At 42.6% G+C, this 26146-nt stretch overlaps 1 protein-coding gene across 2 annotated transcripts in view; it reads left to right on the top strand.

Annotated features, from left to right (window-relative positions):
- Positions 1-26146, top strand: part of SPTBN5 (spectrin beta, non-erythrocytic 5) — a 113291-nt gene that overhangs the window by 76628 nt on the left and 10517 nt on the right. The window contains exons 40-60 of one of the 2 annotated variants that reach the window (XM_080996177.1): positions 1814-1932; positions 3373-3487; positions 4194-4307; positions 4662-4786; positions 5633-5795; positions 6357-6545; positions 8635-8712; positions 9383-9555; positions 10311-10401; positions 11426-11572; positions 11784-11921; positions 12460-12716; positions 13166-13352; positions 13711-13923; positions 15776-15972; positions 17109-17313; positions 18957-19151; positions 20217-20372; positions 21509-21726; positions 22540-22729; positions 25246-25422. In XM_080996177.1, coding sequence (XP_080852303.1) covers positions 1814-1932; positions 3373-3487; positions 4194-4307; positions 4662-4786; positions 5633-5795; positions 6357-6545; positions 8635-8712; positions 9383-9555; positions 10311-10401; positions 11426-11572; positions 11784-11921; positions 12460-12716; positions 13166-13352; positions 13711-13923; positions 15776-15972; positions 17109-17313; positions 18957-19151; positions 20217-20372; positions 21509-21726; positions 22540-22729; positions 25246-25422 — 3447 coding nt within the window. Of the gene's footprint in view, positions 1-1813; positions 1933-3372; positions 3488-4193; positions 4308-4661; positions 4787-5632; positions 5800-6356; positions 6546-8634; positions 8713-9382; positions 9556-10310; positions 10402-11425; positions 11573-11783; positions 11922-12459; positions 12717-13165; positions 13353-13710; positions 13924-15775; positions 15973-17108; positions 17314-18956; positions 19152-20216; positions 20373-21508; positions 21727-22539; positions 22730-25245; positions 25423-26146 lie in introns of both variants that reach the window. The other variant, XM_080996178.1, reaches the window with a different exon arrangement.

Below are 26146 nucleotides of genomic sequence, written 5' to 3'. Positions count from 1 at the left end.
TGCATCTTGAGCCCTCCTCTCCTCGAGCCTCGCCGTCTGCAGCGCTAGCTGGACCTCCAACGCCCGGTACCTTTCCTCCAGGCTTGGACCCGCTCCAGCTCCTGCTTCTCCGGTTCCGGCTGGGTTGCTCATGATGCCTTCTCCTGCACAAACTGCTCACAGAGACTGTCGGAATGCTGTGATGGGACGATGAGCTGCTTGTGCGTAAAATCCAAGTCCCTCAGAGTTTGGTCAAGTTTGCAAACCTCTGTCTGTAACGGAGCCCCTTAAACATGGCTCTGTCAGTCGCTTGCAGATTCCGACAGTGGTTGCTTTCGGAATCGCTTCCAACATAAAAGCTCCTTAACGGAAACACGTCTTCTGGACTCTCTGCGTGACAGTTTCCGGCGAGGAGTGGGTGTCCCTACAGGAGGTCCTGAAACCTCCCCACTGTTTTCGCTGGAAGTGTCTCGGAGCCATCCCTCCTGCTCACTTTCCCTCAGCTCAGCTCTTCTCCCCCTACTGGTTCCCTCTTCAGCTGCTGAGTCTCTCCCGACCTGTGTGAGCCCTTCCACCTCCCTTCCTTCCAATGGCAGTTCCCTGACAAGGAGTTAACCAAATTCCTAAATATTTTACCTTTTTCATCACCTCTATCTCTGTTCTTTGTTGCATTATTTCTTATTATTTTGCTCATTTGATACTTGCTTAGCTGTGGAGTCTAAAATGTGAGCCTACCCCAGAATGAATAGTGAATAGTGGTATGTATGTATCACAGTGCATAAGGAATCAACACTTCTTTAACTGATCCCTACCCACCCCCAAGGCTCTGCTAAACCCATGATTAATGTCTCCTTGCTCCTTGTGTGAGTTTATTGTACTTACTGCAAAGCTGAAAATCTGAGTACCGCAACGGAACAGTTTGGCCTTCGAAACTATGTACTCTTCAGAGCTGGATATTGATCATGATCCAGGAAAAGGTTCGTCACAATGTAATCTGTGTTTGATGTGTTGTAAGCAAATATTTTCATTTCCAGTGCGCATTGAAACAGACAGGAGGTGGTGGTTTCTGAAGAATGTTATTCATGGAGATGATCTGATTTGTTTTTCACTGTGAAGCGATAATAGCTATGTAGAAAAGAGTGGGCACTAACTAGTCCTCCTCTTGAAGTGGTTTTACAGGGCTCAAAACTACATGGCCTAATCTAAAATAGGGGGGGGGGGATATGTTGCCTGTCTGCTGTGCAATTTGAACTGAGTTGGTTTCTTCCGTGTTATGGAAGTGCTGCTAGATTCCTCCTTTGCACCTTTGGGCCAAAGAAGACATAACACCATTCACACATTTAACAACCACATACATGTTTTGTTTAGAGCAAATTGCAGGCATTGGGGGCCAATTGAGATCAGGGCCCCAATAGGAGACCTCAACCCCTCACTGTGATCCTTATCTGGATTACCATTCTCCCCCTCTTCCTGTGCTGTTTGCAATGGTCCCAATGGGAATTTCCATTACAAAATAAATGGCCATAATGCAGGGGGCATCAAAATAGGACTATAGCAGGGCTCAAAGGGTTAAGGCCTCCAGGCCCTCTGCTGTGATCTTGATTGCCAGTGCCCGCATCTGCTGTTTACACTAAAACAAACCAGACACCATTCATACAGTGACTAATGATGTTATGTCTAGTTTGTCCCTTTTGTCAAGGGTCACATTCATTCAGCAATGTGAGCAGAACAGCAGAGGTTGTATTACTGAGATACTCTGGCAGAATTACATAACTTTTACTTAATAACTGTTTATATATAAGCTGGCTGTTTCTCTTCGGTGTTGGTCATGTAGGGAGTAGCAGTGGACGATGCCCACATCAAAGCCATCAATGTCCTTGCTGTGAGGCTGGAGAGGGAGAATAAGGAAGAGATGAAAACAATATACCAGCGCCGAAAGCAGCTGAATGAGAGGTGTGTGTATGTGAATCTATAATGATGTCCACATGGGGGATGAACAGGACAATCAAAACTGAACAGCTTTAGGGCCCAAGAGGAATTGGTAGTGCCACCTGCAATGATTTAAAAAGAGACAAGACTGATCTTAACATATATGTATTTTCATCATTCCTCACTATCCTAACCATACTCTCATAGAATCATGGACAGGTGGTGTTAGAACAAATGTGATGTTCAACTGGGCAAGTTCCTCTGTCCAAAGATTTCATTTTTTCCACAGGGATTGTATTGAGTTTTCAGCTTTTAGCAAAGGGAAGGGGGAGTGCAAGAAAATAAAGCTGTGGGGCGAACTACAAGATGTACGCCAAAGGAGAAGTCAACCATCATTCTTAAACCCAGGTTTATTCCATAGGATAAATGATCTTCAGTTGTCATCAGTGTCCACTGTCATACCTATTAACTCCCAAGTGATGAGGCTTCCTTTATGACAACATTTCCAAAGCTGTCTTTCGCAGCACCATGCTATGCTTTGAGCACAACCCATAATGTCTTGCTAATTGAGCTTGGCAGCCAGTTAGCATGCTGATGCCAGTGGTGTCAGTACTAGGTCAGACTAGTCTCTAGGCCAGTACCTCCAAGCTTGGCAGAGAAATACGTGGTGAACAACAAAAGGCAACAAAATTATGAGTGGAGATCAATCAGCATGATATCTTCCTAGCCGGTTACAGGTAGGTAACCGTGTTGGTCTGCCGTAGTCAAAACAAAATAATAATAAAAATTCCTTCCAGTAGCACCTTAGAGACCAACTAAGTTTGTTATTGGTATCAGCTTTCGTGTGCATGCACCCGAAAGCTCATACCAATAACAAACTTAGTTGGTCTCTAAGGTGCTACTGGAAGGAATTTTTTGTTTTATTATTTTTTTTTATCTTCCTAGCCATGTACTGTACTTTCTCAAGCTGTTCCTAAGACAGCTGCTTTTTGCATCTGGCAGGTTTCCAGCCATGACCTAAGATAACCCACAGAGCAACTTGGGATTCATGAATGCAACTTAAGTTTACCTTGTAGCTTGGAGAGACAAAAAAAATTCCCATAGAGAAGTTCTAATAGGCTATAACTTTGCAGAATACAGCTGTTAAAATGTATTTTCTTATGGCTAAAATTAGAAACTTCTGTCTTAGAACAACTAAACTTAGGCCACCAAGCCACCCGTACCAATAAAAGTTATAATCATGACAACTTTCATTTAATTAATAACTCCACATGTATTCTTCAACTTTTCTCTTAACCACTTTTTACATATCTTCATTTCCAATTGTTTGAACATCTACCTAAGCAAAGCAGGGCAGTGACTGAGAAGTCTCATAAACCAAAGTGCAGGTTTTGAAAGCAGCTTCTGATTCCCATCTTTGAACAGTGTGATCTGCTCCAATAAAATGAATTTTTTGAATAATAGGTGGAACAGTTTCCATGGTGATCTCAAATCATATAGAAGGAAGTTGGAAGGAGCTCTGGAGGTCCATAGCTTGATCAGAGAAATGGACGATATCACCGAAAGAATAAGTGAAAAGGTGATTTGCTTTGTTATAAAATTTCCATTCCTATTATCCCCTTGGTGAGTTCCCTAAAGTGATTGAAATTCCAGTGACCCAAATAAACTGAGAAATGCAGGGGTAGCATTTTCTTATTGGAATACGTGGAAAAAGAGAGCTGCCAGTCCCAGCTATTGCAGTACTTCTCTGCTTTGTGATTGGGGTTACACACAAAGTAGCAAAATAGCCTATTCTCTAGAGACATCTTGTCATAAGTAGGTTCAGTTTAAACTGAACTTGTTCTGTAAACTTGATAGTGTATATAAAATGATCCAAAATTATTATTGTTGTTGTTGTTATATGTTTATTTGTACCCTGCCCTTTTCTCAGAGAGACCTCAAGGCAGGTAAAAAGTGTCAACTTCTTCCTGCAATATAGCAGGCACCAATGGTGGTTTATTTCCATTGTTTATGAATAACCGGCCTTTTTTACACTGGCGTTTGCAAACCATTGATGCTAGCTTTTTATGGACACCCATGCTATGAAGTGCATATTCCATGACGTCTTATAATACTTTTTGTTTTACTGCTTTTTCTTTAAACCAGTTTGAGATTCTGAATGAAAATGGTCTAGAAATAAAAGAAGGAAAGAAGTTGAAGGTGCTTAAAAGAACTGAGCTGTGACCTTTTCTTTTCTTTTCTTTCCTTCCCCTACCCCCACCCCACAAATGTCTTGTTTCCTTAAGAGTACACTGATACAAACACTGGACTATGGGAAAGATATGGAAAGTGTAGAAAACCTAATTCGAAAACATGAAGAAATGGAGAGGGAAACTGGTGTCATTCAATCCAAGATAGAGGTAAAAAATAAATAAATAGTTAATATCCTGAAATGCAAATGGTAAATACTATATGGACACATCCATTGACATTTGTCCTGCAGACAATTTTAAGCTAATGCAGTAATCATGTCGCATCAGTTTACAATGGATCATGGTGTTGTAAAGAGGATCGGGGGGGGGGGCTAGTTTTGCCATATTATGTTCCCAGTAGTTTACTTTGTGATCTTCCATGGATGGTTTCATTACTAAGATTATTTTTCTTGTCTTTCTTTGTGTATTATATTTTGTGAACAGAAAAGTAGGGTATAAATGTCCTAAATCAAGAGTTTTTTTAGAAGGGACCATTACACAGTGTGCTTATGCTTCTTTCAGGCTCTGGATCTAGAATCCTTTCCACTTTGCAAGAGGAATCCGTCCTCCATAACCGACAAACTGACTATGAAGCAAAAGGAAATGAAAAACAATTGGCTACGACTTCAGGGTCAGACCAAGCAAAGGTAAAAATACTTAGAACATGGCCACCTCCATCCTGTATACATTGTTATCCCAAGAATGGAGAACCTCCAGTCCAGGGGCCAAATGTGGCCCTCTAGAACTTTCGGTCTGGCCTTTGGGGCTCTCCCTAGGCCATACAGTACTTCTTACCAGTTCTGAGTTGCACTCTTGAATGTTTTTTTCCTGTCTAGAATGTGACCTTGAACTTTTCATAATGTTTCTTCTTTGGTGGTGGTTTTATTTATTTATTTATTTATTTATTTAATATCCCATATTATACCTGAAGGTCTCAGGACTGTTCATAGAGAAGAACACAATATATAAAAAGAAAAATAAAAGCAATAACCCAATATAGAAACTTGCCTACTGTACAAAGGTAGAATTCTGCTCCATCCCACTGCTGGCATGTAGCCTCCACTTGGGGTGGTATCCAGGTTCCAGATTCAGGAAAAAATTGAGTACCACTCTAGCCCTGCTACCATGAGTACCATAATATGTCTACACCACAAAAGATGTTAGGGGCAGAACTTGGATGGAATGTACATGAGTTGAGTTGCATTTAGGTATGTGTAATGTGCTTGCATATTTCCTTGTTTGTGTGTGTGAATGTCGCTAAAGGAGAAAGTGTAATTCTATAGGTAACGGATATGCAAGGCTCTCCACACATGGCAAAATATATATTTTCCTTGCTGCCTTGAGTTCAGTTTGCAAGCCTTCTATTTCCACTGAACCTGGCTCTGTTCCAGCAAAGATATGCTTAGGAATTGTTTCCATGCAAGAAGTACTGCTGGGAAATGGTACAGTTAGATCCAATCAGAACTGCTATTAGATTGTTCATTGTGTGACAGGGGTGAGAAATTGGCAGCCTCTTACCAGTTGCAGAAGTTTAATTCTGAAATGAAGGAACTCCTGGACTGGATTCAAGAGGTCAAAGGTCGAATGGAGGCTGGTGGTCTTCCTAGAAGTCTCGCTGAAGCAGAAAGTATGATCGAAGAACATCAGGAAAGAAAGGCAAGTATGAATCACATCAGCTGGCTATAGGCATCCTGATCATGGATTCCATTGCCTCATTCAGGATCAAGCTACATAGTATATTTAGCACATAGCCCGCATCTACATATTGTGCCTTTTTCTTACTCAGAAGCAAGCACAAGGAGCCATTCTGACTTGGTACTGTGGGGAGGGGAGATCACTTAAGTACTTATAACACAGCAGTTTGACTTCACCCTCAGAGGCACACTGTCTCTTGAGACAGATGAATGCCAGCAACAGTATTAAAACTTCTGTCATTTACTGCAAACTTTTCAACGACAACAAAAATATATTGACTTGGAGTGGGACCAACTCTATGCTTGGGCTGCTAGAGAATGGATCATTTGTTCTCTATATTTATTAGCTCTCACAGTTTCCTGTGCAGTTTCAGTGACAACTCAAAGACTAATGACTTTCCATATAAATATTAGTATTGGAAGGTACTCTACACAGCCTATTTTTGTCCCCAATGACCTGTAATTCTGGATAGCTGTATTTCTGCATGAACATTTGGCATCAATCTACCCAACATCTTTATAGGAAGAAATTGAAGCACGAGGGGAAAGGTTCGGGGCGCTCAGCAGCTACGGTCAAACACTTGCCAACTCCGGTCATTATGCAACCCCTGAGATCCACCATTCCCTCACTGGACTTCAACAGGCCTTGACCAAAATGATCCAGATCTGGCAAGAAAAGAATCTGAAACTGCTTCAAGCCATGGATTTGCAGGTAGGTGGACAAATGGTCTGAGACAGCCAACCAAGACCAGAGCAAGTGCTGTGAGGAAACATCTGTCAGTAGCTGTTTCTGGCTGATAGATGGAGAAAGTGGTAGCCTTAGAATTATGGACTCAAAGGGGAAGAAGGAAAGAATGCACTTAAAGAACTGGAATATGTTGCTGCTTTTGTCTTGGTTCAGTAAACTAAAAATGAATTAATGTCAGTTACTTTCTTCTTTTTCTAATCTTAGTTTTCCCCATTTCTGCATGGTTGTTGTTTTAAAGTCCACATGAAAATTCATATACATTTTTGTTTACGCTTCAGTCTAGCGGCAGCTAGACTGGTGACTGGGAGTGGCCGCCGGGACCACATAACACCGGTCCTGAGAGATCTGCATTGGCTCCCAGTACGTTTCCGAACACAATTCAAAGTGTTGGTGCTGACCTTTAAAGCCCTAAACGGCCTCAGTCCTGTATACCTGAAGGAGCGTCTCCACCCCCATTGTTCAACTGAGATCCAGCACTGAGGGCCTTCTGGCGGTTCCCTCATTGCGAGAAGTAAGGTTACAGGGAACCAGACAGAGGGCCTTCTCGGTAGTGGCGCCCGCCCTGTGGAACGCCCTCCCTTCAGATGTGAAGGAACTAAGCAGCTATCTTCTTTTTAAAAGACATCTGAAGGCAGCCCTGTTTAGGGAAGTTTTTAATATTTAATGCTGTATTGTTTTTAACACTTGATTGGAAGCCGCCCAGAGTGGCTGGGGAAACTCAGCCAGATGGGCGGCGTATAAATAATAAATTGTTGTTGTTGTTGTTGTTGTTGTTATATACACATTTTTGAATGCCTTTCCTCTCAAATATAATTCACTTTTGCATACAATTTTCAGCAATGTGTACACTTTCTCCAAATGTATACATGTGCACATGTTGTTGTTGTTGTTGTTGGAGAATGGTATTGCAAAATCCAGAAAAGTGCAAAATTGTGTTTTGATTCGTTTATTATCCAAAGTGCAAGCAAATTAAGTAGGTTTGCATTAAAATGTGAATGAGTGCAGTTCTCCCACATCCCTACACTAAACTTATATTCATCTCAAACTGAAACCATCAGTTAACTTTGATATATCCTCCTATTTCAATTTTGGGCAGTGTTTGGATTTGATATCCCGCTTTATCACTACCCAAAGGAGTCTCAAAGCGGCTAACATTCTCCTTTCCCTTCCTTCCCCACAACAAACACTCTGTGAGGTGAGTGGGGCTGAGAGACTTCAAAGAAGTGTGACTGGCCCAAGGTCACCCAGCAGCTGAATGTGGAGGAGCGGAGACGCGAACCCGGTTCCCCAGATTACGAGACTACCGCTCTTAACCACTACACCACACTGGCTCACACTCACAGACAGTGTGTGTCTGTGTGTTTCCTTAAAATGCATAAAACAAAGATATTTTGCCAGGCTATATTTATATTTATATTTATATTATTTATATTTTGATATGGCTTGATTTATAAATGAGAATAGCTGGAACTCATCTTGGTCTAATAGTCGTGTTTATTCCCTTTCACATGGAAGCTATTTTCTCTGTTCATAGATACTGTATGTAGAAAAAGGCTTCTGTTTCTCATTGAGGAGACTATGGCACAAAGCATCCATTGAGGAGCACTCTTTCATTCATTAGTGGTTTACTTAGATAATTGACAGAGCACTTGAATTGCATGTAGAAAGTCCCTGGCATCTCCAGCTAAATGATAAGGTATCAGGAGATGTGAAAGACCTCTTCCTAAGATCTTGGAGAGCAGCTGCCAGTCAGAGTAGACATTACTGGATTCAGCAGATGTATCCTCTGGCATAAGACTACTTCCTAATTCCTGGTGCAAGGGGTGGGATGGAAATCCAGTCACCACTGGATATAGTAATGACTCTGAATCCTAGAACTGTCTGCTGTGCTGCTTTTTAATATTAGCAATGACTTGGATGCTTATAAGTAATGTTAGATCTTCCACCGGTACCTATCCTAAGCATATTTTCTTGCAAGTAAGCCTCATTGTATTTTGTGCTGACTTGATTTTATTGGGAAAGAGCTCACCATCTCTCTCTCTCCCGCACACAGACATTCTTAGGTTGTGTGGAGCAGAATGAAAGCTGGCTTAGCAGCAAAGAGGCCTTCTTAGCAAACAAAGACTTGGGGGTAAGAAAAATGAGCTGTATGTTTTCTATTTTCAACTAGAGGGAGAAGACGTTGGCACAGAGTAGAAAGTGTAAAAACCCTCCTTTAAATAAAATCACCCTTAGGAAATCTTACTTTTAGCTTTCTTTGCCAGAAGGCACACGGGATTCCTCACCTTTTGTCTCCTGCTACCATTGGCTTTATTTAATAGTTTCCTATTCCTCACTCTCTCCTCTCTAACACCGTCCTCCAGTCTGCCTTTTCTTTCTAATGCACATGTATTGGGACAGCCTCTGAAAACACTGATGAATTTCAAAGCCACGTAGTCAACCAGAGCTTTTGATGATACCCCCATATTCTGTGCTCTTGCATTCAACAAGCAAAACTATCCTGACCCGCTGGAAAGTTTAGATCGATGGACATTTGAATCCTGAAATAAAAGCATCCCCCAGTTTAGACAGTGGACCCTAAGCTCAGTGGAAGAACAATTGCTTTGAATGCAGAAGGTGCCAAGTTCCACCCTGGGTATATCCAGTTAAATCGACTGACACTGACTAGATGAAGTGAGGTGAACCCTTGGTCCTCCAGAAGTTGCTGAACTACAGCTCCTGTCAACTTCACCAAGCATGTCCAATGGCTGGACTGTTACAGGGTTGTTTCCTATGTTAACGATTTTTGCCATCCTCTTCAGGATTCGGTATCCAGCGTGGAGAGCCTGCATCAAAAACACATGCAGTTTGAAAAGGCCCTGGAAACCCAGCTGGAGAAGATTGACATGATGGCCTCACGTGCCCAGCAACTGAGGGACAGCCAGCATTATGACTCCGAGAACATCATGAACAAGTGCCAAGCAGTTCTCAGAAGGTAGCACCTAACCTTTTCCTCCCATGGTGTCTGTAAAATCTCTCCTAGCAAGAGTTGAGAATCTCAGGCTCAGGGGAACCACTGTGGCCCTCTCTCTCTGGCCCCAGACCGCACTCACCAGCCCCTTTGAGTGCTTCTGCTCAGTGGGAGTGTGGCCTTGAATTGTGCTGATGCTTCTTGCCTACCAGGATGGGTGATGGAAAGATGTGTGTGTTGGGGTATGTTCTGACTTTTGAGTGGAAAGTGTGTTACATCTGTTGCTCTGCTCATGTTTGCCTCTCGTGCCCCCTGCTATTTGCACGTGTCCCCGGAAGGTTCCCCATGGAGGAATATGGCTGTTTGTCTGAAAAAGGCTGTACACCCCAAACAGAGACCCATCTTTTAAACAATTTCTTGATTACCTACCACTCATCCTATGGTATTCCAGTTCTTCAGAAGTTCTTTCAGATAAAAGTGCACTTACTCAGCTACCAGCGCCCCACTTTGGGAAATGTACATAATATTTACAGATGTTCATAGCGCTAGGAATATCTGGGAATATGTGCTTCAGATTTGCTCATTTTGGGATGCTACTCTGTTAGTGACCTTCCTGCCTCCTTGCCAGCCCTGCTCAGTTCTGTGGTTCTTGGATTCTAGTGAGATTATCTGTCCCAAAAGTTAAGCATATATTTTGAACTCGTTTTGGAAGTAGATTGTGAGAAGGTTCAGTTAACCACCCGTGCCATCTTATCACCAACAATGTTTCTTCTTCTTAGAAAGGAGAGGCTTCTGGAAGTTGCTTTAGCTCGCAGACGTCTGCTGGAGCAGTCGTGGCTACTACAAAAATTTCTACGGGATTCCTTTGAGGTATAATCTATTTTATTTGCCGAGACTAACTTAAGCCATGATGTGAGATCCAATTAGCATTGTTTGATATGAAGTAATATGTGTGGAAGCTGGGAGAAAGAAAATGGAGCGAGTCATGGAACACCTTGGAGTGAGAATGGCACCTCATGGGCTCTGCAAACATGAACTGTATTTCTAAAGCCTTTCTACAGGTGTGGGTGATACTCTGTGAAGTGTAGATAACAAGTGAGATAATTCACCCCTTATGGAAACATACAAATGCATTGCATACAAATGATGCCAGGATCAGTCCCTTGCATCTCCAGAGGGTTTGATCTTGGAGAGACCACTGTCTGAAACTCCAGAGAGCCACTACCAGAATGAATGCCTGAATGGAGATCTGTCCATGAGAGATGGGGCCTTGTTACTGATTGGGAACCTGCTTGTGTGGACAGAGCCCTTTCTCTGACAGTTGTACGTGTGGGAGCTCCTTCCAGGCATTCGGTGTATATGTAGACGGAGAAGGCTGGAGCCTGCCATCAACCAATTCCACACATTAATTAGTTACAATACCTGAGGAAAGCAGATAGAGGAATAGTTCTGAAAGAACTCTAGGGGATCTCTTAACTGTATGTCATCCTGGGTATTAATGCTGGAGTGTGACCTACAACATTTTCTTTGTGAGTCTCCTTTTCCTAAGGGTGCTTCCAGGCAACTTGTTATTGAGCAGTCACTCTGATTGGTTTGCAAGGAAGCCAGATGACGTTGTGTCCAAAGCCAGTGTCATCCCACATCTTCCACTCTACTGCATTCTCTCATCACTTTCCTTATCACAAAAAAATCTGCTGTTTGGGGGAAGCTCACTCGTTATGCAAGAGCTCCAAATCAGCTTCTGCTGTGCAACCTGAATTTGTGGTCTGTGACTGAGCCCCACCCAGTAAATACCGTCAGCCTGGAAGTGCCCAAAGTGGGAAGCCTGATGGAGGAAGAAAAGACACTGCCAGCCTTGTTTGCTTGTTCACTTCCTTGTTGTTTCTCCCCCAAGGTGGCTGCCTGGATGAATGAAAAAAACAGCATTGCTCTGGATGAGAGCTGGAGAGACCCAAGCAACCTTCAAGCCAAACTTCAAAAGCAGCAGACTTTCCAGGCAGAGATTGTGGCCAACAGAAGCCACCTAGATAGTATCAAAGCTGTAAGTGTGAAGAGGGGCTGCCAGAGAAGTCTTGTTCACCAAAGGAATGCTTGGCCATCAGAAATAAAATTACTTGAGCTTAATTATGAGTCCCAAGGAAGATGAGATTGCTTGAAACTGTTGATACTTAAGGATGTAGTTCAGAAAGATGTTGCCCAATTCAGAAAGACGAGCCAACAAGAGAAAAGACTTTGATTTTCTTTGTTTGCAGGAAGGAGAGAAAATGATCCAGGAGGGTCATTGTGCCTCTGATGCCATCCAGTCCAGGCTGCAGGAAATAGATGAGCTTTGGGATGAGCTGCTGCAAAACTGCCATGAAAAGAGAAGGAAGATGCAGGATGCCTACAAGGTGAAGCAAAACACGGGGGGGGGGAGTGACAATAGAGGAAGGGTGGTGTAGCTGTGGACTTCCAGATATTCCTGGACTACAACCCTCGACATCTCTGACCCTTGGCCATGCTGACAAGGTTGATGGGAGGTGCAGTTCATTGCCACCTGGAGGACCACACATTCCTCACCTTTGCTTGATTGACAGGTTGCCAATTTAAAAGTCAAGGTTAGCCAAAGGAAGGATTTGCCACCAGCGGTATAAATAATGTGAACATAATTATGAATCACAAGGAAGATAGGGTCGCTTGAAGGTGCTGATATTGAATAATTTGGTTCAGAAAGGTGTTCTCAGGTTCAGAAGGATGAGCCATCAGAAGACGGCTTTGGTTTTCTTTATTTGCCAGGAGGAGAGACGAAAGAATTACTTAACAAATGTGTGGTGTCTATGCTTGCACTCATAAAAGGGCTCTGACGAATCCTCATTTGGTCTCTTCCCCCCCCCCCCCCGCGCGCTTCTAAATGTCTGTTTACATCTGCGTTCTTTCCTCTGGATTCAGGCCTTACGTTTCCTACGCACTGTGGACGATGTGGAGAAATGGCTGGAAGATCTAGAAAGCGAGATGAAAGCCCCAGAAGGCAGCAACAATTTACTGGTTCTGAATGATCTCCTAAAGAAGCAGGAGGAATTGGAAGAAAGCTTTGTCAGCTATAGAGACCAGGTGCAAGGCCTTATCAATGCAGTGCAAGAATTTCAACAAGAGAAGCATTTTCTGGCACATGAGATAGAAGAGAGGGTTGACCATGTGGTGCACAGGTGCTTGAATAGTTTTTCCTTTTTCCTTTCCTTCTCTCTGTGTTCCTTCTCCTTTCTATTGTCACTTTTTTCTGTTGTCACCCTCCTCTTTCCATCTTTTTATTATTATTGCATTCCTCGTCTTGGCACTCGTCTTGGTTTATTATCCCATAATCTTCCTTGTACGTCTCCTTCTGGCAACTCCTGCAGCCAAGTTGGTGCCAAACGTATTGCTCAGCTTTCCTTTGGACCACATCAGCAAAGCTGGGGGGGCGGGTGGTCTTGTCACCTGGGCAGCCCAGGACCTCCATACACACTGCCCAGTCTTGTCCCCCAGGGAGGTCACTTCAGTGCTGCTAACACAGTGGCTTGGCTTCACCCCTGGAGGCACACTCCATTGTCTCTTGAGATAGACGGATACCAACAACCTTCCTTAATACTGAAGTGGAGGCTTCATTTTGACTCTCCAGGTACAAAAGCCTTAGGGAGCCACTCCAAGAGAGGCGGGGGGGTTTGGAGGCCAGCAGACTTCAGTACCAATTCGTCCAGGATGTCAGTGAGGAGTTGACCTGGATTCATGAGAAACTTTCCCTGGCATCCTCCAGAGACTACGGCCAATCCCTTACAACTGTTCAGAGCTTACAAGAGAAGCACCAGGTAAGGTTCTATAGTAAGGGCAGGGAATATTGGAAATAGAGAGAATGGAGTTTCTCTGTCACTGTTCCTTAACCATATCTTTTTGCTAAAGTATCACTGCCAAGCATGTTTGCCGCCTCCCCCCCCCCATCCCCCATGTGCTTCAGCAAGGTGCATGAACACTTCTATTTCGATATAAAAGAGACAAGAAATGAATAGCTCCTTCTGCTGGAGGGAGGGCAAAATTCCTCTACTTCATTCTTTGAGCATTTTGGAATCTCTTAAGAGTGTTGGTGGATGCATGGTTTTGACCTTACCTTATATAAAAGAGAAAACATCTTCATTTTCAAAATATACTTTATTTTGTTGTATCTATCAGAATTTAGAAAATGAGATTAGCAGCCACAACGCCTTAACTAAAGCGGTGATCAGCACTGGGCAGAAGCTGGTGAAGGGAGGCCACTCTGCCTCACGGGATATTATGGAACAGGTGAAAGAACTGGAAGTTTCCCTGGACAACCTGAAGGGTGAGGCTCAGGAGAGAAGAAAGAGACTCATGCAATCTTACGAAGCTCAGCATTTCCTCACTGAGGTAAGATAGGGCTGGGATCTCATGTTCAGGTTTGATACCTTTTAAAGGATCGAAAGTTTTCTGATAGCTTGGTTGATAAATTATTAGAGCTTGAAGCATAATTAAAACATGGAAGCCATTACCTTGCTAGATTTTACTGTTCTGCCTGTTCTAATAATTTGTATTTTATTTTATTGTTGGTTGGTTGCTTGAAACAGGGTAAGTCGATATGAAATTCTTGTAAGGAAATGCCCTCGTTTGCCATTTCCCTGACTTAAATCAACTCCATGTTTCTATTAGTCATTGGATAGATGGGATATGTGTCCCAATATCATACCTGTCCTTTCTCCTCCTCCTTCCCAAGTTTCAGACAAGCAATTTAAATCAGGGCTGCGGCCTGGGATGAGAGTCGGTGTAACCTCCTATCTCCCAGCAGCAGATTTAATCCAAATCCATTGTTTTCATAGTTGCTTTATATTGCTTTTCAATGTTTTTATGTTGCTGTACACTGCCCTGATGTTTTACAGTGGTACCTCAGTTTACGAACTTAATCCATTCCGGAAGTATGTTCTTAAACTAAGGTTACCATATTTTTTTCAATGAATCCAGGGACACTTATTGTTCGCTACGTACATGTGAATGCTGAAAAAGCTGTAAATCTGGGAACTGTCCCCAGGAAACGGGGACGTCTGGTAACCTTATCTTAAACTGAAACTGTTCTTAAACCAAGGTGTGCTTTCCCTAATGAGGCCTCCCACCGCCAGTGCCCTTCCACCATTCAGATTTCGTTCTTAGACCGGGGTAAAGTTCACAAACCGGGACACTACTTCCGGTTTTGCAGAGTTCATAAACCAAATTTTTCGAAAACAGGACTGTTCTTAAACCGAGGTACCACTGTATATAAATTCTTTTATCAGACAATCAATCAGCCTATTGACACTCCACGGCCTTTAATGAAAGAAAAAGACATTGGGAGAGCCAGTGATGGATATCTCATTTCAGAGAACATAGATTTCTAACAGAATTCTCAGCACCCTAACCAGACTATAATCCCAAGGATTCTTTGGGAAACGCCATGTGGAATAAATCTAATATAATTTAGTATTTAGCAGATACCCCTCTGCCTCTTTAGGCTGTAGCCTTGACATCAAACTAGGCATGCCTAAATGTGTCATTAGAAACTGCATCAGGGTTTTAAAAATGCTTTAATAGGCCACAGGCGAGATTTTTATCAGGACTTTAGTACACAGGGAGAAGTAGTTTTAACTTTTCCTCCCCAGCTGCAGGCGCAATGAAAATTGTCCATGTTCTGCAAATGGCACTGATGGGAGCTTTTTTCCTAAAGCTGATAAAAGTGCTGTGGGGGGGGGATTTTTGTCAGTGGTGCAGCAGGGGAGCAAGCAGTTAAATCCTATTTCCCAAAGTGCTATGATTCTGCTGAAAATTACCCCATGTCTGGTATTATTAACACAGGGCTCATCCACGGCTTGTCCCTTGCTCTAGAAAGCATGGGTCCAAGAGGTTTTCTGCTAGTCCTGTGCTTTAAAGGCATGGGTCCAAATGGTTTTCCATTTGCCCTGCTGCTTTCCCTGAGAAAACTACTCTTTACCACTGAATTGGAGCAAACGTCTTTCCATGGAAAAACCTTTTGACCTTTGCTGCAATTCAGCAGTAAAGAGCAGTTTTCCTGGGGGAAAGTGACGGGACAAGCGGAAGTATGCACAAGCCCATAGTTTCTAATGATGCATTTAATGCCACATCTCATTTAGTCCTTAGTGATTTATGTCACTGTTAAATATAGATTTGTTTTGCTGGGTTGTAGGCCGGGGCCTGTTTCTCATTCAAGTTTGATCACCATTGCATTTCTTTTAAGCTTTTGGAAGTGGAATCCTGGGTGGCAGAGAGAGGACTGCTCCTGGAAACCCCTGATTATGGGAGGAATGAAGAATCGACTCAGGCACTGCTCCGAAAAGTGGAGGCTGCCAAGCTAGACCTGGAAGGATTCAAGCCCAGAATGGAGAAGCTGAGGGAAACAGGAATGCGCCTCTCAACAAGCGACAACCCAGAGAGGTAGGCGAGTCGAACTGGTTACCGATCTTCTTCACACACGTAAATGCATACTGACTATGTGAATGATGTTTAAGGCTGTCTCTCTTTGCAAAGTGCGAAACTATAGAAGCGGGCTAGTAGCTCATTAAGCTGAGCCGGCTCTTTGTTCTGGGTGGTAGATCTCAAATGAGCCATGGAATTCTCCCTCCCACAACAGATATGCACATTTGTTTGCATGTGCTGGTCAGCTGTTCCTATTTAACTGAATGGAAGCTGCTGTGCGGAGAGCATTTCTGTGCATAAATCAGAATGCACACACAAGCAGCTTTGAATCACAGTGCATGAATCTTTTTATACCACTTATATGACTATTATTATAGTGCCTGTGTTCCCTGTATTCCTTTTAAAAGTCCCATAACTTGATTTTTTCTCTCTCTCTCTCCCCCTCTTCATAAAACACAGCAATTATGAGCCACACTGCATTAGACAATTGTTCTATCTCAGTTGTCTTAAAATGCACAGACAATGGCTTTTAATAATAAATAAATAAATTTTATGGCATATGACCATCTTTTGTAGATTATTAATTCATGCAATACAGTCCATGCTGTCTCTCCTGTATCATTGCTCTCCAAACAGTTCTTTGGGGACTTTTTATTCTTCAATAAGTTGTTTTTTCAATATCCCGTGTTAATGATCATACTCTAGCAACCTTTTAAGGGAGGTTGGGGCACATCCCTCATATCATATTGCCTGAATTCACCAATAAATTTATTTTGGTTTTGACCTGTGTTGAATGAGTTAGATAGCCCATTTTCCATGAGCAGGATGCCATCACAGAAACAGAAAAGGGGCCTTTCTTCGTTGATATACACTGGTCTTTCAGCATACATAAATTACAAAGGATTTCAACCAAAATGAAAGCACCTGCACTCATTCTGCAAATCAATACTCTGCCTGGGAGCTGGGCATTTATGCTACTGGTACAGACAATGCATGTTTCACCTTGATGTATTACTAAGCTTCAGATCAAGACTGATACTTTCACTGGTAGTGACAGGGGCTATACTGGTGAAAGGTGCAGGATACAGTAATTGTGACGTGAATCAGTACAGATTTTCCCCCCTCTAAGGCTGTTAACTTTTCCCCCCTAACAGCTCCACTATCCTTCCCAAGCTCCAGGGTGTTCTCGAAGAGTATCTCTCTCTCCTGCAGAGAGCAGAGAGCCAGATAAAAGCGCTGCAGGAGCAATATCAACTGCATCAGTTTGAGAGGGAGACCCAGCTGGTGGACGCCTGGCTTTCGAAAAAGCAGAGCACGGCTGAATCAGATAACTACGGTCAGGATTTGGAGGATGTTGAGGTAAAGCAGATTTTATCTCTTGCCAAGCAGGAAGACCTTGGCCATTTTATAGCTACAGACATCACTGTGTCATTGAAATACATTTTAGAATGTATTTTAGAAGGTCACCAGGTTGATGGACTAGATGGATGGGATAGAAAGGACTGACAAAACCCGAGACCAGGAAGAAGAGACGATGGATGAAGAGTGGAAGAAAGTTTAAAAAAATTATTTAGAAAATTATCGTAAAATTAATGAGTACTAGAAAAATGTTGGAATGAAATTATTTGGCTTTAGTAGAAATGTGAAAAAGAATTATGTAAGAATATGTTATGCTTAAAAGAATTAGGTATAAATAAGATTTAAGTTTTAAGCTTTAGGGTTTTTTATGGTAAGATAAGGTTAAAATAGATTAAGGTAATTTAATGACAGAATATTGTGAAAGATGGAAAGGATTTGCTGAGATAATTAATAACTAGAATACAAAAAAGGGAGGTGTGAGGAGGTCGATGAAATAAGTTAATGGAAAATAAGGATTTTGGAATATTGGATTTGTTTTTAATTTTTTGTTTATTTTTGTTTTTTGATTTTGATGTATTGTGTGTTTTGTTTTGTTTTTCTTTGACTTTGGTTTTTATTGACTTGTACTGTTCAATTGTTATTTTTGTCTACCTTTTTCTTTCTTTTTCTTTTTCTCTTGTTTTTTTCTTTCTTTCTCTGTAATTTTAAATTCTCAATAAATATCATTTAAAAAATAATTTTAAAAAATGAAATACATTTTAGAGACTGACATAGCTCCATAGAGAGCTCTGGATGGCATATGCTGGTCACTTTCAAAAACTGCCCTAGCCATTTCTTCTCAGAAGTAAGTCCTATTGACTGCAGTGGGACTTGCTCCTTGGTAAGTGGAGTTAGGGTTGCAGCCTGTGAGCAGTAACATTTAACATTTATGAAAAGTAATGGAATAGCCAAGCTTTCGGCTGTCATCAAACTCTTATGTAGGTGCCAAAAAGAAATCCCCCTTACCTCCATGCAGCTGGACCAGAAAGATTTGTTTAATAAATAATAATAATAAAATTTTATTTATATCCTGCCCTCCCTAGCCAAAGCCAGGCTCAGAGCGGCTAACAGCAATAAAAGTAAAACAGTTTACATAAAATCACAATCAATTGATTGAAATGCATTCTAAAACCAATTCATTCTAAAATCAATTCAAAATCAAATTAATGGCAACCATTGGGCTAGAGTTCTGTGAGGATTACCAAAGGAGTGGGTCAGACTGTGCCTTGGCCAAAGGCCTGGTGGAACAGCTCTGTCTTGCAGGCCCTGCGGAAAGATGTCAAGTCCCGCAGGGCCCTAGTCTCTTGTGACAGAGCGTTCCACCAGATAGGGGCTACGGCCCTGGCTCTGGTTGAGGCCAGCCTAACCTCCCTGTAGCCCAGGATCTCCAAGATGTTTTTATTTGAAGACCGTAAGGTCCTCTGTGGGACATACCAGGAGAGGCAGTCCCGTAGGTTTAAAGTTTGTTTGCTTGTTCTTAAATCAAGTGAGTTTCCAAACTCCAGTTTACCACTTCTTTGATATTATACCAATAGTATTGTGCTTTTGTAGGTATTAGAGGTTCTGAAAAAGCTAGGGATATAATTTATCTCCCTATCCTACAGAATTTGGAGAAAAAGTTTGAAGATTTTATAAAGGAAGTAAGATCTCTAGGACGTGCCAAGGTTCTTCTGATAAATGACTTAGCATCTCAGCTCAAAGGAGCGTGTCACAGCCAGATAAGTGATATCCAGAAAAAGACTCAACAGGTCAATGACACATGGGAGAGATTGCAGCAGGCCATCCAGATAAGGGCGGAGGTGAGGTCCTAAACTTTCTGGTGTCTTGACTGATTCGTTACGACACTGCTGTTATTGAAGTGCATTCATACTCTATGAGCCTATTCAGACATACAATTTGTTGTGATGAGTTAATCATCATAATCCAATACCCTGGGCTTTTTGTGACAGTACTTGCCAATATGGAGTACTGTCACCTCTTTTTCTTTTTTTTCCTTTTTGCTGCCCATGTCAGCCATTTTGTGCTGGCACCAATGAGTACCAGCACCTCATTTTTTTATTCAGAAGCTCAAAAAAGAAAAGCACTGCCAATACCCACAAATCACATGGAGAAGCCCGCCCACTGTGCATGTTTATAATTCCTGTAGTCATTTCAACTACCAATAGGGCTGCCAGTTTCAATCAATAATGCATATCACTGAAGAGTAGATACAACTGATTCCTCCATGTGGTCCTCTACAACAAGATGGATCTGCTTGGCAAACCAACCTAACTTCTGAATCTCTGAGCCAGTTCCATGACCTTTAATTTCTTTAAAAAAAAAAAAAAAACCGATGCAGGGGCATGGTTTTACATAGGATCTAATATCTAGAGTAAGGGACATGGGTGGTGCTGTGGGTTAAACCACAAAGCCTAGGACTTGCCTATCAGAAGGTCGGCTGTTCGAATCTCCACAATGGAGTGAGCTCCCATTGCTCAGTCCCTGCTCCTGCCAACCTAGCAGTTCGAAAGCACGTCAAAGTGCAAGTAGATAAATAGGTACCGCTCCGGCGAGAAGGTAAACGGCATTTCTATGCACCGCTCTGGTTTGCCAGAAGCGACTTAGTCATGCTGGCCACATGACCCGGAAGCTGTACACCGGCTCACTTGGCCAGTAAAACAAGATGAGCGCCGCAACCCCAGAGTCAGTCACGACTGGACCTCATGGTCAGGGGTCCCTTTACCTTTACCTAATATCTAGAGTGACATTTAAGATTGTACCATGCATAGCATTCTAGCTGCACAAGTCAGTTTTCCTGTTTTCATGTCTGCTGCAATACTGTGACCGTAAGGCTGGCATTGCTAACACATCTTTCCCTTCATCAGAATCTCAGAGCTGCTCATGAGGTTCACCAATATGACCGTGATGTGGATGACCTAAAGGGTTGGATGCAGGAGAAAGAGGCGGTTGTGGATAGAGATGATTATGGCTATGACCTGCCAGGTGTGCAGATCCTCCTCAGCCAACATGAGGGACTCGAGGTAAGTGGAATGGACCACCTTGAAAAAACGACATCAAGGATAGCCAATATGGTGGCCTCCAGATGTTGTTGGAGTCCCATCAGCTCTCTCAAATCCCAGCCATTGTGGCCAGTGATCAGGCATGGTGGGACAACACCTGGAGAGCACCACATTGGCTACCCCTGAGCTGGCTGCATGATGAATGAAATCAAAAGATCCTGCATTTTCCTTTGCAGAGGTTCCAGCTCTTGTACTCTTGTTGTTCGTTCCCTTCCAGAAATAAGTCCTTATTTCACTTTTACAGAAAACACTTCACTACTATGGATGGACAAAAGCAGTTTCTATTTGGTCCATGTCAGTTTTCTTTGTTGGTTCATAAGTTTGTTCTGTCCCATTTCTGCATTATTCTTTGGGGGCGGTTGTTAAACTGCATGAAGATTTGGATTTTGTGTGCATGTTTTAGTTTGAAGTACACATTTTTGTGTGCAATCTGGCTTTTTAAAAAATAAAAAATCATTTTAACCCCACTCCTAAAGTTGTATTTAATGACTAGCTGGGATGGAAACTATTCGGATAGCCTAATGGAATGGGCTGCTGGGAGACACTGCAGGGAAGGCCACAGGCAGATGGTCTCACTACAGAGGTGATTGAATAGCCTCACTTCCCTTCTCTGCTCTTAATCAACGACCTGATACTCTGTAGCTTTTTTGGGCTGAGAGCTGTTTTTCAAAATTTGAAGAAGTAGAAAAAAGCAAATGAGAACTGCTCTTTGATCTGTAAATTAGTATGAGAACTGCAAATCAGGCTAGTTTGTTTCAAAAATGTGGACTGAACAAAATCCTTGAGCACATTAACTACACGTTCAGGCTGGTCTCTGAGCTTACGGGCCACCTAAATTTAGAGTTGCAGGCCCACATCTGCCTAGAATTCATGCAATTCCCATTAAGCCAAGTTAATTGGGGGCAATATTTGTGAGACAAAAAGGTAATTTGCACATTTCCACCAACTTTTTTTATTTTTAGAATTCAGAACTTCTCTAGGTTCACTCCACTTTATAAAGAATTCATATGCAGTTAATAAATAAATAAATAAATAAATAAATAATAAGAGAAACCATATCCTGCAGACTTCAGTTAACTTCCCTTGCTGTGTTCCAGAGGGAATTAGCCGTCATTGCAAAAGAGCTGGAAAGGATCAGGGGGGAGGCCTGGCGTCTTGGCCGCCTATACCCTCAGCCCAGGAGCAACATGATGAAAAGACTAGCAGAGGCAGATGAGTGCTGGGAGCTACTGGACAAGAAGTGTCTGGAGAGAAAGCAGAAGCTGCAGCAGGCAGAACATGTTCAGATCTACTTCAATGACTGCAGAGAACTAATGTACGTACAAGCTGAACAAATGCACAGTATGAAGATCCCTGGATGTGTTAAAGCAATAAAGGTGGAACATTGGCACCGTAAAATCAGTTTATGTCAATGGGACCAATATGCGATTGTAACAGAGCAGTTTGTGTGTGTACTTAATTTAAAATATACATGCTGTTTTTCCAGCAACAAAATAGAGTCGATGGGAAGGCCAGGGGGGGCGTGGGGGGTTTCCAGGTTTTTCCAAAGCTTTTTGGGGAGGAATGGGGGGGAGTGTGTGGAATATTCAAACTATATTGAACTGTTTGGTTTTTTTCCAAAAAAAAATTAAACAGCTTTGTGGGAAAAGAGAAAAAAAGGGGGGACTGGGTCCCCCCCCCCAATTTTTCTGGGTTTATTCCAGACCTTCCCATATGAAATCGTTAGAAACAACATAGATAACCATTTCAACAATAAAAAATGCAATCCATCAGAAAAACAAAGACAAACAAATAAATAACATGTAAGGTCCCTGCAGCCTGGATGCAGGCAAATGCTGTCCACATCTTTAAAAAAGGGGGGAGAGAAGACCCAGGTAACTACCAGTCAGTCAGCTTGACACTGATACCAGGAAAGGTGCTAGAACATTTTAGCACCATTCCGAGCTGCCATAATCCCTCTGAGAATTGTTTGAATGCACTTTAAGTACAATAGAAAGCTATTGTGTGTGCACTAATGTTGTGAATGAAAAAACTTCCACCTGCCCTTTGAATGAGTGGAATCCCTTCCACTTTTATTCGTGGAGAAAACATTGGTGCTCAGAGCCTCCCTTTTGGTTAACTCCTTTAGGGCCTGGGCCAAGGAAATGCAAGCCCTGATTATATCTGAGGAACTGGCCAATGATCTTCTTGGTGCTGAGCTGCTTATTAAACGCCATGAGGAACACAAGCGTGATATAGAGATGCGATGGCTGAAATACGAAGACTTGGAACAAGCCGGAAACAACCTATTGAAGGCTGGGCACTTTATGTCCATAGAGGTAAGCCAGTGTGGTGTAGTGGTTAAGAGCGGTAGTCTCGTAATCTGGGGAACCCGGTTCGCTTCTCCGCTCCTCCACATGCAGCTGCTGGGTGACCTTGGGCTAGTCACACTTCTTTGAAGTCTCTCAGCCCCACTCACCTCACAGAGTGTTTGTTGTGGGAGAGGAAGGGAAAGGAGAGTGTTAGCTGCTTTGAGACTCCTTAGGGTAGTGATAAAGCGGGATATTGAATCCAAACTCTTCTTCTTCTTCTTCTTCTTCATGGGTTAGATATTATTGAATGAACTGATTGAGAAGAAATTAGTTAGGAACAGCAACTCGGGATACTGAAAAGGGCCAAGTAACACTTACAGTAGTACCTCGGGTTAAGTACTTAATTCGTTCCAGAGGTCCGTTCTTAACCTGAAACTGTTCTTAACCTGAAGCACCACTTTAGTTAATGGGGCCTCCTGCTGCCGCCGCGCCGCCAGAGCACGATTTCTGTTCTCATCCTGAAGCAAAGTTCTTAACCTGAAGCACTATTTCTGGGTTAGCGGAGTCTGTAACCTGAAGCGTATGTAACCTGAGGTACCACTGTAATGTGGCCCATCTCTCAAATGGTTTTGAGCAGGCTGCATGATCAAAAACCCTATCCCATAGTCTTGTCTCTGGAATGAATTCTCCCTCTCATCCAGGAGCCCATGTTACCCAGACCAGCAAAGTTGCTATGCCAGGCACCTTCAAACCACCCCTTCCATCAAGGGGAAATATTTTGTCCTCAACCTCCTGCTGTGCCTCCCAAACACAACTGAGACATAACTAGATGTTTTAAACAGCATAGCTAACAACTGTGTCCAGTTTGGGTTTTTTACAAATGCAGTACTAAGTGCAGGAATACCGATTTTCATCAGGACCTCAGGGCTTCCATCCTCAACCACAAATGTGATTAAAAAATACCCTCCATGCTGCAATTAGCCTGGGAGGAGACTCTCTTTAGCACTAATTTGCTTCAGGACTACCTCAAAGAGATTTTTTAAACCTAGTTTGCCAATGAGATCTAAAATTACTACAGCAAAGCTTGCTCTTGTGCTTTCTACATGATGTGGGTGTATGTACTTTGGAGTTGGCAGCCTCAGCCACACAACATGGAAGAGCCAACTTCAAGTTTATTCTCAGCAACAGCAGCTCCCAGAGTGAACTTGAACACATATCACTATCTGCAAGCATTCCCTTCTGTTTGGGGTTATTGCAAGGAGGATAAAATATGGATGTGGTGGGTAAGGTTCTCTTGACTTAGGCATGACTTCAAAAAGAAATAAAAACTAAGTTAGTAAATCTCCAATCTTGTGATCTAAAAGCATAAGCTGTGTTGAGCAGAGCAGAAGTGCAACCTGATATGGAGCAAACAGGTCGGGTTTAAGGGCCTTGGGGCTTCCTCAGACATGTGGTCCTTTTTCAGACTATTAGGAAAGGGGGGAGAGGAGAGAGCTTCATTTGAAAAGCACCCCACGGTCTTGATATCTATGTAACTTCATACACTGACCTTTACAATGATACTCGACTTGCCTTGTGTATAATTTGTAAGGAGATCTGCAGATCATGGGGGTAAGAACATCTTCAGAATTTGTTAAAAGATCCTGTTGCTCTTATGGACGTCACTTTACATACTTTGAGAAACCCCACTGTGTTTCTGTTTCTGTTTCGAAAATAAAAATAAATGCTACTCGCAGAGCAAGAGAACAGATGGGCTTGTCTTATCCAACCAGCAAACCTGAAAGTGCATGGCAGGCCTAGGAGAAAGCATTCTTTGTAAAGAGGATAGCTTGGGCAGCTTGTGTGCCTAAGGTTTTTTTTTACTGCATGCAATGGTGTGTGTTCCAGGTACATGCAGTTTCACTGAAAAAATTGCTATGTTTGAAATTTGTCTGGATGAGTAAAGGTGCCCAAAGTCTGTTTTACAGACTTTGTAAAGCAAGGGTGGCTCTCCAGGTGTTGTAGGGATATAACTCCCATCATTCTTGCTCCTCTTGAATCCATTTTCATTTTTAATAGCGTAATCCTGCTAATAAGAACAATAGCAACACTCAAGCAGACATTTTAACTGGAACCTTTGCGGTGGTGTTTTTTGACAATACAGATGTTTTATCTTTCCAATATCTACTGATATTTGGTTGATTCATTTGTTTAAATCTATCATTTTTTATAAGTAACTTTCTGTGGTTTTGCAAAATACAAAACCATACTTTCCAAATGGACACAAGGGGAGGTCATATATTCAGTCCACCTTGTGAATGCCAAATAAAAATGTTCAGTTCCTTTATCTTCCTCCACCCTTCCTTCAATTTAAATCTTGGGAATTGTGAATTGTTCCCTGTTTAGGGAAGTTTTAAATATTTGATATTTTACTGTGTTTTTAATATCCTGTTATAAGCCACTCAGAGTGGCTGGGGGGGGCTGGCCAGATGGGGAGGGTATAAGTAATATATTATTGTTGTTGTTGTTGTTGTTGTTGTTGTTAATTACTACTATTACTGCAGATTGAAGAGAAGCTCTCAGAACTGTTGGAGCTAATGAGAATGGTGCGGGAATGCTGGGACATGAAGAAGGATTTGTACGAGGAAAACTGGGAGATCCAGTTACTGAGAAGAGAGCTGGACCTAGCTGAAGCTTGGATGACAACCAAGGAGGGTTTTCTGTCAGATCCTAGCTATGGGGTGAGTTAGGTTAACATAAACTTAAATGCTGACATGCTTTTCTGGATACACAGCCTGCTTAGCATAGCACAAGGCAATTGCTAGGCTAATTCCCAGCACAGGGGGGTCTACGCCAGCTCCCTGTGCAAATGTTTCTGCTCCCTCCAAATGCTAAAAAGAAAAAGTGCCGTGTGTGTGTGTGTGTGTGTGTACACGCGCATGCATATTGCACTGTGCGGTCACCATGTCCTCTGCTGGCATGTGGTCCATGGTCAAGACGGAATGTGACCCATAGACCACAAACGGTTAGCCACCCCTGTCCTACAGCAGGAAAAACACCTTTGGAATCAGTGGCGGAGCTTCATGGGGGGGGCAGAGAACGGGTGTGGGCGGGGCTGGTGTGTGTCCCAGGGCGTGGCGCCCAGCGCGGGCAGAGGAGCAGCCATGATGGCACCCCACAGGAATCGTGCTGCCGGGGGTGGTGCACTCCCCCTGCACTCCTCTTCCTCTGCCAGTGTTTGGAATATATCATGGCACAGGGCTGCAGCTTATGAGTATGTTGCACAATACTCATTGCAACTGATCTGTTGCATAATACTTAGTACAACGGAAACTGTGATTGTAGACAATGACTGACTCTTCCGGCCACATGGCATGAGCAAATGCCCAAATATTATTGCCTCCAAAATGTTCAAGATCAAGATGCAGCCCCTTTAATGAGGAAACTTAAAATGTCACACGAGCC

This window comes from Podarcis pityusensis (assembly GCF_964106645.2).
Source record: "Podarcis pityusensis genome assembly, chromosome: 1".
NCBI lineage: Eukaryota > Metazoa > Chordata > Lepidosauria > Squamata > Lacertidae > Podarcis > Podarcis pityusensis.
The sequence above is the reverse complement of the archived record's forward strand: the minus strand, read 5'-3'. Positions and strand labels throughout refer to the sequence as shown.